Source organism: Pelecanus crispus, chromosome Z, assembly GCF_030463565.1.
Source record: "Pelecanus crispus isolate bPelCri1 chromosome Z, bPelCri1.pri, whole genome shotgun sequence".
Lineage (NCBI taxonomy): Eukaryota > Metazoa > Chordata > Aves > Pelecaniformes > Pelecanidae > Pelecanus > Pelecanus crispus.
Genome location: NC_134676.1, coordinates 25136965 through 25151521, shown reverse-complemented (window position 1 = coordinate 25151521; position 14557 = coordinate 25136965). Strand labels below are relative to the sequence as shown.

The following is a 14557-nucleotide window of genomic DNA, read 5'->3' as shown; positions in this document are numbered from 1 at the left end:
TCCCCACAGAGAACTGGCCTTTCAGGAACACAGCAGGTATGAAAACCATCCTTCTTAAAGGGATGTCTGATTAGCAGTGACCGAAGAAACTGAAGGGCTTTGATCAATGAAGATAAAACATGAAGTGACAAACTACCGAAAAGAATAGCATGATTTAACTCAACATTCATCAAAAAAGTCCTCCCAATCAATATGAGATATAAAATAAAGGCCTCTAACAGAAACTGCTACTTTTAAAACCATAGTCTTAAGATACGAATTGCTGAGAAAAGTCCCTGGGTTCAGGAAGGTTGCTGGGAATACCAAGGAGCCATCTTAAAGAGCCTGCTTTTTATTTAATGTATGAAAAAAAGTGAGGTGGTTTCTCTCTTCGTCTCCACATTTTGCAAGCTTACAAGAACTTTAAGTAAACTACTCTTAACATTAACACGCTTTCTATTCAATATAACCTGTAAGTAATTATATTCAGCAACTGGACTTCCTTTTAGTTTTTAAAGGAAATTCTCTGCTGCATCCTGTGAAACTGAGGTACATGTTAATAACAGGAAAAATGTAGAAAATGGGTAAAAAGGAACTCTTCTCTCTAATAATGCTAGTTCAGACACAGCATAGCACTGTGCTTTGCTCGACAGTCACTGGAGCACAAAACCTATAGGTGTCAGAGACATCATGTTCACTCCTAGTAAATAAAAAACAGGGCAGGGTGTTACACGATGAATTAAGAGTGGAACAGTGCTATCAAAAGAATTTCATATAAGGTGGAAATGATCACCTGACCAAATTCACCATTTCTACAGTCCTCTTGGATTACTCTGGCAGGGCAAAATATCAGAGTATTAGGGGAAAAAAATCCAAAGCAAACATGCAAAGCTGCATCTTCCAAAAATGGGAAAAATATTTTAAAAATCAATTAAATTGTCAAGAGCAATGCTCCAAAATGGTCCATGTCCCTGGCCAAGTTAATGCACAAATACCAGAATGAGAGTTTTTTGAGACTTGCTGCTCCAGCTGGATGCACATAGTCTATGGGGCCCAATGGGATTCATCCCAGAGTACTGGAAGAGCTGGCCAGTGTTACTGTGGGACCTCTCTCCATTATTTTTCAATGGTCTTGGGAGTCTGAAGAGGTCCCAGTTGACTGGAAGCTGGCAAATTTTCAAGAAGGGTAAGAAGGAAGACCCTGGCAATTACAGGCCTGTCAGTCTCACTTCAGTGCCTGGTGAAATTATAGAGAAGGTTATTCTGGGAGTTACTGAAAAACATTTGAAAGACAATAGTCATTGGTCATAGCCAACATGGGTTCACAAGGGGAAAGTCACCCATCTATGAAAGATCATAGAGAAAAGGGAGTTTATATGCTTTATAAAGTGTGTGTATGCATGTACATATACATACATCTGTATATATATTGTTTACTGTTGTACACTGTTAACAGAACTGGAAGTTCACCTCCATTAGAAACACATATGCCCAGCAAAGGCAATGGGATTACAAATATTACCATAAATTCCTTAACATGAATGCCTTTTTTTAAATATACATGAAACGATGCATACAGAAGAGAACACCACTTCACTCTGCTCTGCAAACTCCTGCTTGACTAAGTAAAAGTATTTTGTGTGTAAGCTGAATATACAGAATTAGAGAGAAAACAGGCTGCAATTCTACACAATGTAACATGTAACTTTATTTCACTTCATTGCTTAATCTATTAAAAAAGTTAGGCCAATACCTTTTTAAAATTACACCATGTATTAGTCTTCAAACAAGAATTGTTGGTTTTATTTTTTTTAACTATGTACTGTTGTACGAAGGCTAGCAAACGGTGTCCCAATCTCAGTGAAAGCTCTTACTTAATTTAGGTAACACAAATACTCTCAGATGACTGAAAGCTACTATGTCACCTTCCTCTTATTCCTCAGCATGAAATAAATTTAAAAGAGCATATTAATATTTGTCATTCAGTAATCAATATCCATGAGACCTGTAGTTCACTAATTCAACTTACTGAATTACGGTTTTCACCTAGAAACCAGACTGAAAAGTGAGTTTCTGCTGTTCCAGGAAGGTAGCAAAATTCATGCTCTAGAATACACGGGAAATTTGGATTTCGTATAGAATTATTTTTAAAGCAAAGACAGATGACATGATTTTTTGCCTGATGTTAATTCTCATGTAAAAAGCAAATTTCCCTTTCAACTGAATTAAAAAAAAGAATCAATTTTAAAACAATCTAAGCCTTAAATCGTTAAATACTTAAGGAAGAAAACAGTAGCAGAAAATAATTCTAACAAATTGCAAACATCTTTTTGCTTGGGACACTTTTGCTTCCCATGCACTCATCAATGAAACACTATTTTCTAGATTTATCATAATATTATTCAAATATATTTTCAGAGAGTCAATAGGAAGCATGTCTTTTTTTGTTTCACAAGAAAGGCATTAGAGTAAATATTTAATTTTTTTCCAAGGTAATAATTTGAAAGTCAGGTCAAATGTCCATTAACTATTAGGCAAGGAAATCTGTATTTCTACAAGTTATGCATAAAAACTGTGAATAAAACCAAGAGTAAAATAAGTAGTCACAATCCCACACCCTATCTCCAAAAATTAATCATTTAGAACTGATGTTTACAGCATTATAACCTTGACATTTCCATGTCATTCATTCAATACTATGATACTGGATTTTAATATTTTATGTGTATATACACGCTGGCTAAATTTCATACATAGGCACAAACATTATTTGCATATGAATGTCAAGAAAGTATCTATTTGCCTTAAAATCTGTTATAGAACTCGGTGAAAAATAAGAGCACCAGCTGTAACAAAAAATATATTCAGTCAGGAGAAAACTCAAGTGTATTGGAAAGCAACTGCGGAACAAGTCCAAAGTAAAACTCTAGAAAACTGTACAAAAATCAGCATAAATATATTAAAGAGTGTTTAAAGCTCAGTAAGGCTGTTTTAAGCATATATTTACATGAATGGATGCCTATTACATATACTTTTGTGCTGGCTTTGGCTAGGGTAGAGTTAGTTTTCTTCATAGTAGCTAGTATGGGGCTATGTTTTGGATTTGTGCTGAAAAGAGTGTTGGTAACACAGGGATGTTTTACTTACTGCTGAGCAGTGCTTACACAGAGTCAAGGCCTTTTCTGCTTCTCACCCCACCCCACCAGAGAGTAGGCTGGGGGTGCATAAGAACCTGAGAGGGGAGACAGCCAGGACAGCTGACCCCAACTGACCAAAGGGATTTTCCATACCATATGACATCATGCTCAGCAATAAAAGCTGGGAAGAGAAGAAGGAACAGGGGAACGTTCAGAGTGGTGTTTGTCTTCCCAAGTAACCATTATGTGTGATGGAGCCCTGCTTTCCTGGAGATGGCTGAACACCTGCCTGCCAATGGGAAGTACTGAATGAATTCCTTGGTTTGCTTTGCTTGCGTGCGCGGCTTTTGCTTTACTTACTAATCTGTCTTTATCTCAGCCCACGAGTTTTCTCACTTTTATTCTTCTGATTCTCTGCCCCAGCCCATTGGGGGGGAGTGAGCAAGCAGCTGTGTGGTGCTTAGTTGCTGGCTGGGGTTAAACCACGACAATTTTATATGCATAATAAATATCATCTAATTTTTCTGAATCATTCTCATTCAAACCTACTCATGTAATGTAGTAACATATAAGCATGTCTGGGGTTTTTTGCTATTCAGTTTTAAAAATAGAAATTTTGTTTATCTGAACTTCTTTTTATTAAAACTAAAGTATCTGCATGCAAATGACTCCCTCCCCTTTCTGCCTATCCTATTTAATTTTCAGAAGAAAACACATAAATGGTTTGAAAGGACACATCTGTCATTCACTTCCTAGTACAACAGATGCAGTAAGAAAAAAAAAATTCTCTTCCTCCCCTGTTCTGCTGACCATCATCTCGTTGGGAGAAACAATATTGTTAATTTTATGAACCTCAGCTGTCTCCCATCTGAGCGCATCCCTCGCATGCAGATAATAAGAACAGGTACAATTTAGAGAAACGTGTCATGGTCCGTTATTAACTTTCATTTACTGTACATGTCTTATCAGGGGCATTTCTGAGCACAAGGCAGGGCTGGTTCCGTCCCTCTGTGAACAGCTATTTGGGCTTCTGTTCGAGCGGCCCCTTCTCGGAGAACAGAGCCCTTCGAACAAAACCAAAAAAACAATTAAAAAAAAAAAAAAAAAGAAAAAGAGTTGGTCCCGCCGGCAACGCACTACCCGGGCAACGCGGCCTGGCAGCCAGCCGGGCGGGGGTCAGGCCTGGGGCTCTCCCGCCCGACTCCCCTCCACTCAGTCCGAGTGGAGAGAAAGGTGGGCCACAGAAAGGGGGGCTTCAGGAGAAGGGGGGAAGGAGACCTGCGCCGGGGAAGCGCTCCGCGGCAGCCTGGAGCACGCCTCTCGCCAGGCCTCTGGCTGTGACTAAGTGCCGGCACCCGCCGCGGGCGGCCGCAGCCATGGCCGCCGCCGCCGCCAGACAAGAAACCCGCCGTTCCGGCGGTGCCGCGGCGGCTCCCCTCCTCTGGGCCGGGGCCGCCATCTTAAGTCCGGGCGAAGCTCCTAATCCCTACCGCTCCTGCCATACAAAGGGGTGGGACCACGTGACACCCGCCCCCCCGCGCGGGAGGCTCTGGTGCCCGCACTCAAGATGGCACGCAGGGCCTTCTGCTTCTGCCTCTGCCCTTCCCGCCACCCTCCCGGCCCCTCTGGGCCTCTTCCTCCTCCCAAGTCTCTATCGCTCCGGACGCCGGCAGCGCAGGCCCCACTTACTCCGGTGGATAAAGGCGCAGCTCCTCGATATCTCCCAGGAAGCCGAAGAGAGTCCGCATCTGCTCGCTGGTCACTGCCGAGGAGAGGTTCGTGACCTGGATGACGGACGTGGGGCCCAGGGGGAAGCCCAGCGGCACCCCGATGCCTCCGCTGTTCATCATGGCGGAGCCTGCACGACCGCTCCGCTCGCGGCGGTGCCACACGCAGCCGGAGAGGCGGGCCTGACGACAGAGAGGAGCGCGCGGCGCCTGCCAGAGCGTCCTCGCGCGCGGGCGCTCTAGCGGCGGACTCGACTGCTCCCTGGAGGAGCCTCTGGGCGGGCGCCCGCTCGTCCCCCGCCGGCCCCGGGGGCTCCCGGGGGAGCGGCCGCCGCCGCCCCGCGCAGGCCGGCCTCCGGCGGCCGCACTGCCAGCTCGGCCGCCTGGCCAAGACCGCCGCTTGCCCACGGAGCCGGCCGGGCCGCCGTTGCCGGGGCGGGACCAGCGCCGGGCCTCGGCCCCGCCTACAAAGGGGCGCGGGGCCGCGCGGGCGACCGGGCCGGTGGCGGCCGCCCCCCTGCCCCCCTTCCCACGCCTGCCCCTCACGCAGACGGCGGCCGGCGGGGACCGGGTCGGGGCCGGGTCGGCGGGGAGGAGCAGCCCCGGCGGAGCGGAGCGGACCGGAGAGGAGCGGAGCGGGCGAGCGCGGCGGCCCGGGCGCCGCAGGCGGCTCCAGGCGGGGTGCCGGCGGCTGGGTCGCCGCGTCGGGCGTGGGGACGGCGCGGCTGCGGGCGCCTTGGCTGATGGCAGCGCCGGCGCGGCCCGAGCGGCGGGCCAAGCCCTGTCCTCCTTCAGCAAAGCGAAAGGGCTCTCCGCTTACACCCGGAGTACCGACGAGTCTAGGTACCAAACCCCACCTGTCACAGGGTCCGTTAATGGGTTTGGCATGAAAGCCACTGAACGTTCTGCCAGCAGATTAAAAGCGGGCTCACAAGGAATGGAAGAAAAAACAGGTTTCCCGTTCAAATGCTCTTTTGGCAGCCAAGTTCAGTAAGAGGCAGTTTGATTACCCTAGGGAATAAACCCTTACGAACACCCTAACTACGTTTAAACAGGAAGGGGTTGTGATGGAATAAGTTGTTAATGCTTTTGTTATAACTTGACTGGGAATCTGTCGCAATTAAATTGATTTTTACCTGGAGTTTCAGATCGACTGGGGAAAATGAAACTGAGCACCGCGTGTGGGTGATCACTACTAAGGATCTAACTGCAGCCTCTCTTAGGTGGTAAAGAACTGGGCATCTTGGCGTTGAAAGTTTTAAGGTTTCAGACATGAATATTGTCATTTTTAAGACTTCCCATACCCCAGACCTGAACTGAGAAGGAACTGAAGTATTTTTGAAGCTATCTGGGCCAAGTAGCATTGCAAATTTGTGATACTTCCCTGAACAAGTAGGTCAGCTGTTACAGAATCTCCATGCATAAGCCAGGGTAGCACTTCCTTTATTGATGCTAAGTATGTTACAGAATTTAAGTCATTCCAAGGAATTGTCGAGAGATTTGTTTTATTTAAAAAATGCCTATGCATATGTTTCAGGCAGTACTTATTTCAAAATGATAATCAGTGCACTCATATTATTCTTCTAAATTGAATCTGTATTCCAAAAATACAAGATTTAAGATCAAAGTTAAATCCCATCTTTCAGCCATCCTGGTAGCTTTTAATTAGCCTAAGTTTAGAGAAGTTTAACTGCAGAATTCAAGATTTTTTTGTTATATATTGTTCAAAATTGAACTCTGGTATGATTATTCTGTCTGTAGGAACGTTACGTAAAGATTTCCTGTGTTTTGGCTAGTACATCTCATCCAAAGATGGCTAGCAGACGTGTAGAAGCTGTTACTGCTTTGAACGTTCTTGGCCTTTCTCTGTGCATCTCTTGGTGGAGGGTACCAGAAAAATGAGCTCTAAAATTTGCAAATAGAAAAATTCCATGATGTCAGAACTGACTGCGATACCTGCCTTCAGGTAAAGCCTTTAATAGTACATACACAATTCTGAGCTACTGTTCAAAAACAAAACAGAAGCCAAGCTGTTTAAATTTTGTACTTGTCAGTCCCTGCCACAGGACAAAATTAGCTTGGTAAACAATACAAAGAAATAAATCAATTTGGATTTCAGAAGAACAGCAAAAAAAAAAAAACCCCAAACCCAATGCCACCTGGTTCACACAGGCTGCCATTAAAATGCCAGCAGCAAACAATGACTCTATTTTAGACAAGCTTTTCAAAATTTAAAAGTATGTAAGAGCCACTTCCTCTCCTATAATAGAAAACAGAGCTATTGAGAAAAAAAAGTTAAAGAAAATAATTTTAAATCACATGCATTGGAAGCTGGCTGAACTTCCCTGCTGAAAGGGTTGGCATCAGTGGCACAAAATCCAGCTGGCAGTGAGTCAATAGTGATGACCCCAGGGTCAGTATTGGGTCCAATACTGTTATATCCTCATTATGTCTTCATTAATGACCTGGGCAGTGGGACATAGTGCAACCTCAGCAGGTTTGCAGATGATACAGAATTCAGAGGAGCAGCTGATGATACCTTAGGGTGTACGTGCTGCCATTCAGAGGGACCTCAAAAGACTGGAGAAATGGGCTGACACGCGTCTCGTGTCATTGAGCAAAGGGAAACACAAAGTGCTGTGCCTGGGCATTAATAGCCCCGTGCACCTGTACACGCTGGAGGCCCACTGGCTGGAAAGCCAGCTGGCAGAAAAGGACCTGGGAATCCTGTTTAACAAGTTTAATATCAGCAAGCAATGCACCCTTGTGAAGAAGGCCAACAGCCCCCTGGGCTGCATAAGCAAGAGCATCATGAGCATGTTGAAGAAGGTGATCCTTGTCGTCTGCTCAGCACTGGTGAGGCCACATCTGGAACGGTGTGTCCAGTGCTGGGTTCACCAGCTCAGGAGGCTTCTTATCAATGGGAATAAGTACTGGATGGAACAGTGTAAACAAGACAGCCAGACTCTTCTCTGTGGTACCCAGTGACAGGACGAGGCAATGGGCACAAATTGAAATACAGGAAATTTCAATAATCATGAGAAAAAAAACCTTTGTTTTACTGTGAGAGTGGTTGACTGCTGGAATTGGTTGCCCAGAGATGATGTGGAGTCTCTCTTCTTGGAGATACTCAAAACCTGGCCTGAGCAACCTGCTGTAGTTGACCTTGCTTTGAGCAGGGTGGGGTTGGACTGGGTGATCTCCAGCCTCAGGAACTCTGTGATTCTGTGAGAATTAAAGGTGCTTTCTTGAACAGAGTTCACTTATTCAATTATTCTTAATTGATAAGAAGCCTGGAATAATACTTTTTGTTAAGTTTCTGTAACAAAGGAGATACTCTGTAGTAATCTCAGGAAGTCTTTGAATAGCCATTAGAAATGCTACATTACTGCTACCTTGCTCGGAATGTCTGTGGTCGATGCAGGTCTACAATTGGTGGAATAGTTCATTCTTCGATTATTTTTTACATGTATTACAAGATCTTTGACCTACTTCACTGATGTTTTCCATTCTCCCGTATCTTCTTCAAGGAGAGAGAATCTAACAGACTTCAATTCTTCCCAGATTCTTGCCAAAACCATTGATTAGAGGGAACCAGCAATGCCTTGCTGAATTACAGCTACATTCAACAGGATTTGATGGAATGTGATCAACAAGTGAGACTAGTATTACTAACTCAAATAGGAGAATAAGCATGAAGAATTTCTGTTTTTCTGTTCTCCTGTGATAGAAAGGAACAATGCTTGACTTCTACCAAGATGTGATTAAGAGCAAACAGCATTTCTGCAAGGAAAGCCTAGCTGACAGTTTCCCAGTTAATGTTGTAGCAAACAATGTTTGGAAGCTCTCAGTAGATCATGTAAAGTAATATTTTGTATTGGCGAAGCAGCACATAGAATATCAAGCATATTATTGCCAACTTATGTACAACTGTAAGATAGTCTACAAAAAGCTTTGTCTGAGAAACCTTCTGTGGGTTCTTGAAAATCTCAAAGAATTTGCATCACTGTCAGCAAAACCAGCTCTTCTCAGAGGTTCGTATCTGTCAAAGTGTTTGCCTGTATGTCAAACTGCTTTCCTACTTGTCATAATATTTTTTGCATTCACCAGTTATTCTTTGTGTGGTGTTGCAGCACCTGTTGCTCACCTGACTTACTCAACACTCTATTAAACAAAGAAAAAAGACCAACTGGTACATTGGTCAGGGAGGAGCCGCACATGTAGGATGGCCATATGACTGATATACCTTTCAGTGGGCATTTCTCAGCTGAGTTTGGTTGTCAGATGACTAGACGTTTCAGTGCAGTCTAGTTATGTATCAACTCCCATTGGTACATTTGCAGGGTGCTAAACACCACACTCTTGGTTCTGTTTTTTTTTTTTTTTTAGTCAGGCTTTCATAATTCTGCAGTTATGCACTGAACTAAAAAAAAAGCTAGCAGTCTTTAGGGAAAAAAAAATATCCAAACATTAAAATAATCATTGTATAACACAGTTTGAATTTAGGGAACTTCTGACATCTTAAAATACTGCCATCATTTAACCATAGCTAGCAGCTTTGGTTCTCATTAAAGCGTTCCAAGTTGCGTTCAGTATACTACTTTTTATTTATTTAAGATGATGAATTTATATGTTTAATTTTCCATATGTAAGAGTGATTAAAATAGACGTGTCAATCTGGTGAACAGATCCAAATAAAAATAGAGTGTTTTTCTTCTGAATGTTCTTTCACTAGCTGTACTAGAATGCCACTAGAAGACAGGATATTTGTATGGCTTTTGCTACATAAGTTTGTTTCTATACACAATAACTTTACACCATTTGCCTTACCATATAACCAAAATACCAATGTTTTGCATAGATGGGCGATGCAGAACACAGGAAACGAATGTGTCTTTTAAAACATGAATATTCCTTCTCTTGTGAATTAACCAAGAGGCATAATCTTCAAATGCCAGACTCCTACTACTGCTTAAAGTAGACTGCTTATTCAGTCTGACTGCTGATAATACTCTTACTCTCTCAGTTTTTGCCCAGATGCACGCTCTAGGTCAGTGTATTTTTCCACCTCTCATAATCAGCGAGGAATTTCACTCAATGTATAAATTCATGCCAAGATGCTTGCCAAGTTCTGTGTGTGGCCAAAACCTCAGTTCTGATAGTATGAACTGTTTCTCGTCAAAGTAGGAGTTTAATTGAAATCTGAAAACAGCACTATATGTTTTGCCTACATCTACAGTTATTTCAGCACATTTTATTTTGGAATAAAACTGCATGTGGAAGTAGGATTTTTGAAATACCTAATGCACTTCAGATTCACCTCAGTTTAGCTTGAACTAACTTTCAAATACAGACAAATCGAAAATGTTAACTGTAGTATTTCAGAGACAATAGACTTTATTCTAAACTCCAAGAAAACCATAGTTCTTCCCAAATGCTTGAAATTGTTTTCACCCCCTTTACATAGTTACACTCTTAAAGTTTATCAGGTAGCTGCTCTCTTTTCTGTATAGGCCTTAGTATAATCATAGAATTGTTTAGGTTGGAAAAGACCTTTAAGATCATCCAGTCCAACCATTAACCTAACATTACCAAGTCCACCACTAAACCAATTCAGGGTAGAGTAATAATTTCATGTTTTCTGGCTTGGTGGCTGGATTATTTTTTAATGAAAGTAAAAACTAGGAATCAGCAAGGTTGGAAAGGATCTCTAAGCATTCCAACCATCAACCCAACACCACCATGCCCACTAAACCATGTCACAAAGTGCCACGTCTACCTGTTTTTTGAACACTTCCAGGGATGGTGACTCCACCATCTCTCTGGGCAGCCTGTTCCAATGCTTGACTACCCTTTCTGTGAAGAAATTTTTCCTAATATCCAACCTAAACCTCCCCTGGCGCAGCTTGAGCCCATTTCCTCTCGTCCTATTGCTTGTTACTTGGGAGAAGAGACCAACACCCACCTCACTACAACCTCCTTTCAGGGAGTTGTAGAGCACGATAAGGTCTCCCCTCAGCCTCCTCTTCTCCAGGCTAAGCAATCCCAGTTCCCTCAGCCGCTCCTCATAAGACCTGTGCTCCAGACCCTTCACCAGCCTTGTTGCCCTTCTCTGAACACGCTCCAGCACCTCAATGTCCTTCTTGTAGTGAGGGGCCCAAAACTGGACACAGTATTCCAGGTGCGGCCTCATCAGTGCTGAGTACAGGGGGACAATCACCTCCCTGCTCCTGCTGGCCACACTATTCCTGATACAAGCCAGGATGCTGTTGGCCTTCTTGGCCACCTGGGCACACTGCTGGCTCATGTTCAGCCGGCTGTTGACCAACACCCCCAGGTCCTTTTCTGCCAGGCAGCTTTCCAGCCACTCTTCCCCAAGCCTGTAGCGCTGCATGGGGTTGTTGTGACCCAAGTGCAGGACCCAGCACTTGACCTTGTTAAACCTCATACAGTTGGCCTGGGCCCATCGTTCCAGCCTGTCCAGGTCCCTCTGCAGGGCCATCCTACCCTCCAGGAGATTGACACGCCCACCCAGTTTGGTGTCATCTGCAAACTTAGTGAGGGCGCACTCAATCCCTTCATTCAGATCATTGATAAAGATATTGAACACGTCTGGCCCCAAAACAGAGCCCTGGGGAACACCACTTGTGACCTGTTGCCAACTGGATTTAACTCCTTTCACCACAACTCTCTGGGCTCGGCCACCCACCCAGTTTTTTACCTAGCAAAGAGTACACCTGCCTAAGCCATGAGCTGCCATCTTCCCTGGGAGAATGCTGTGGGAGATGGTGTCAAAGGCTTTACTGAAGTCCAGGTTGATGACATCCACAGCCTTTCGTGGGTCACCAGGTCATAAGAGGAGATCAGGTTGGTCAAACAGGACCTGCCTTTCGTGAACCCATGCTGGCTGGGCCTGATCCCCTGGTTGACCTGCACTTGCCTGTTGAGCACACTCAAGATGAACCGCTCCATAATCTTCCCCAGCACTAAGGTCAGGCTGACAGGCCTGTACTTCCCTGGATCCTCTTTCCAGCCCTTCTTGTAGATGGACGTCACATTGGCAAGCTTCCAGTCATCAGGGACCTCCCCTGTTAACCAGGACTGCTGACAGATGATGGAGAGTGGCTTGGCAAGCTCCTCGGCCAGCTCCCTCAGTACTCTCAGGTGGGTGCCATCCAGCCCCATAGACTTGTGAGCGTCCAGGTGGCGTAGCAGGTCATTAAGTGCTTCCTCCTGGATTATGGGGGCTTCATTCTGCTCTCCATCCCTGTCTTCCAGCTCAGGAATTTTTTTTTTTAATAAAACTGTTGTGTAGTAGAAGAAAACATCTTACAGAAAACAAACTCTTAATTCTGTGAAGTAATTTCTAATCCACATCTGTAATCTCAAAAATTCTATGAAATACATGTAACAAGACCTATTTTTCACAAAGTATGAGACCAATTTTATATCCCTACCCAGAAAAATTATAAAAATATTTGTCTAGCATAAAATTTCTCTACTAGTACTTGTTTTTCTCAGATGAAGCTTGATCTAGAAATCTTAAAATCCTGCCTATATTGAGATTAACAGGTGAACTCAACAGAGTCAATGTAAGCAGCTGAAACCCTTTCAAAGTTCCTGCCTCTGGATGGCAGTCATTGATATAAAGTGGTGTTGGTAAACTGAAACAGCCATGAGATTTCTGAGTCTGCTTTTTATCTGTTTTATGGCAAACACATGAAAAACATTAGGATTGTTGTATTTAGCATAGTAATATCAGTTATAAGAGTCATACTAGTGGCTATATGAGTGTGTTGTATAATGAAGTTCCCCTTCTCCCCATAACGTTGCTTAAATCAAAGATGGAGTAGCTTTTCTCAGCTTTCAATTCTTTTTAAACTTACTCTGAAATAAGATGAGGGACTTAGCTGACAGCCAATAGCATCTAGATAGTATTTTTTCTCTCTGAATCTCCAAGTGCATATTAACAAAGATTATCGCCACCATTTACAGACTGGGAAAATGACCAAAGTGGGTGAGACCTGAGAACAGATTCTGCACCCAATTATCATTTTAGGGCAGCATTTCTTCAGTCACTTATGAAATCTATTATTTCTTTTCCAGATTTCCAGAAACATTTCTTCTTCAAAAGCGGTTTTTAGAAGACCCTCTTTTAAGCTGTATAAAAGTCTACATACCAATTTTGTAAGTTTATTGTAAACTAAAATTTTTATGATACACTTTTAAAATCAGTATGTGTGGATATGTATGTGTAGGAGAAGGAAAAGAAAATGTCAACATTCTGCTTTTTTTTTTAATTTATTTGTGTGTCTGCTGAGAGATCTGCTACTTGCTATTTTTCTTGCAGGACATGCTATTGGAACTGTTTAGGTAGGTCCCTGCTATTTCTGGAGGGAAAAAAAGCATCACTTTCCTTTGCTGTGAGGTTCATCCTGCTGTGAGTCAAGCATATAACTCTACATAAGGGAAGATGTTTTTAAACCTCCAAAATACCTATCTGAACAGGATAGCTCAAAGGAACTGGATAGAAAATTCTGTAATTCATTGGGAAGACCTTCCTCTGCCTTCCAGCCAGACTTTGATGGAGCAGGACAAGAAGTTTAAATACATTTAGGGCATGAAAGCTTCATTCTTCTAAAGCCAAATAATTTCACTTATAGGAGAGAAACTGTGGAAATGGGCCTTTCTATTTTAGTGCCTGACTCTGGGGTGCAAACACAGTTCCAGTCTACCCATTAGACATGAAATTTCCTTTTTTTGTGCAATAGTTGAATTACCATCATCACATGTATTGGTTTGGTAAACCGGACTTCATAGAGTATCATCTTCAGCTGGCTCACATCACCTGGAACTGAAAAAAATCACAACAATAGTGAGTTTTTGGTTTGGGGATATTGTTTTGAAGGACGATAATCCAGGTATTGTTGCAGCTAAAGTGGTTGCTTTAATTTGCTCTTGCATGCTGAATTTCAAAGAATATTTCTTTTGCCTTAAGTTGGAAGAATAATATCCGTTTTGCTTGTATGAGTCAACCAAATTCTTCTTATGTGAGACACAGAAAAAAATATGAATAATGGTAACTTGCACACTTAAAAATCTAATCATGTGTGTCATGCTGCATGATGAGATGAGGAGGTCTGGGCACAGTCGCCCTTTGCTGGTAGTTCTAGTTCTCAGCCTCCTTCATGGTGACAGAATATAGGCTTCCACTGACAATAAAAGGATTAGAACCTTTATAATTGTGAAGTTTGAAAACATATAACTGTGAAACATGTAACAGTATAACAGGATAACTCAGTGCAAATAAACATTAACATTTTATTTATAACTTTTATTTGAAAGTGGTATAAAATAGACAAATTGCAAAATTAATTGAGTTCAGTAAGTACTGATGCTGAAAATTCTTTTTGGTATGCTAAGATGTTTTGGTATCTTAAGATGTCTTAAAATATAAGCACATCATGATTAATGCTATAATAGAATAATTACAATCTACAATTAAAAGACCACCACATGTCACTTACTGCAGTCAGTCCCATTATTCAAATCACCAACTCTATTTTCATAGCTTTTTTAATCAAAATGCAGCGGATAAGAATTGTTTGGAGATTTTTATGTGTCTGGAGGCTTTTCATCATGGTTTCTAACCCTTGCATGCATCAACTCCAACCTCAACAGTCATTTCTCATTACAGTTAGCAAATTAGACAAT

At 42.9% G+C, this 14557-nt stretch overlaps 1 protein-coding gene across 3 annotated transcripts in view; it reads right to left on the bottom strand.

Annotated features, from left to right (window-relative positions):
- The window catches only part of SREK1 (splicing regulatory glutamic acid and lysine rich protein 1), a 37654-nt gene extending 32687 nt beyond the window's left edge, over positions 1 to 4967 (bottom strand). For all 3 annotated transcript variants that reach the window (XM_075727047.1, XM_075727048.1, XM_075727049.1), the window contains exon 1: positions 4806 to 4967. In XM_075727047.1, coding sequence (XP_075583162.1) covers positions 4806 to 4966 — 161 coding nt within the window. In that variant the 5' untranslated portion in view covers position 4967. The remainder of the gene's footprint in view (positions 1 to 4805) is intronic.
- Between the last annotated feature and the right edge of the window lie 9590 nt (positions 4968 to 14557).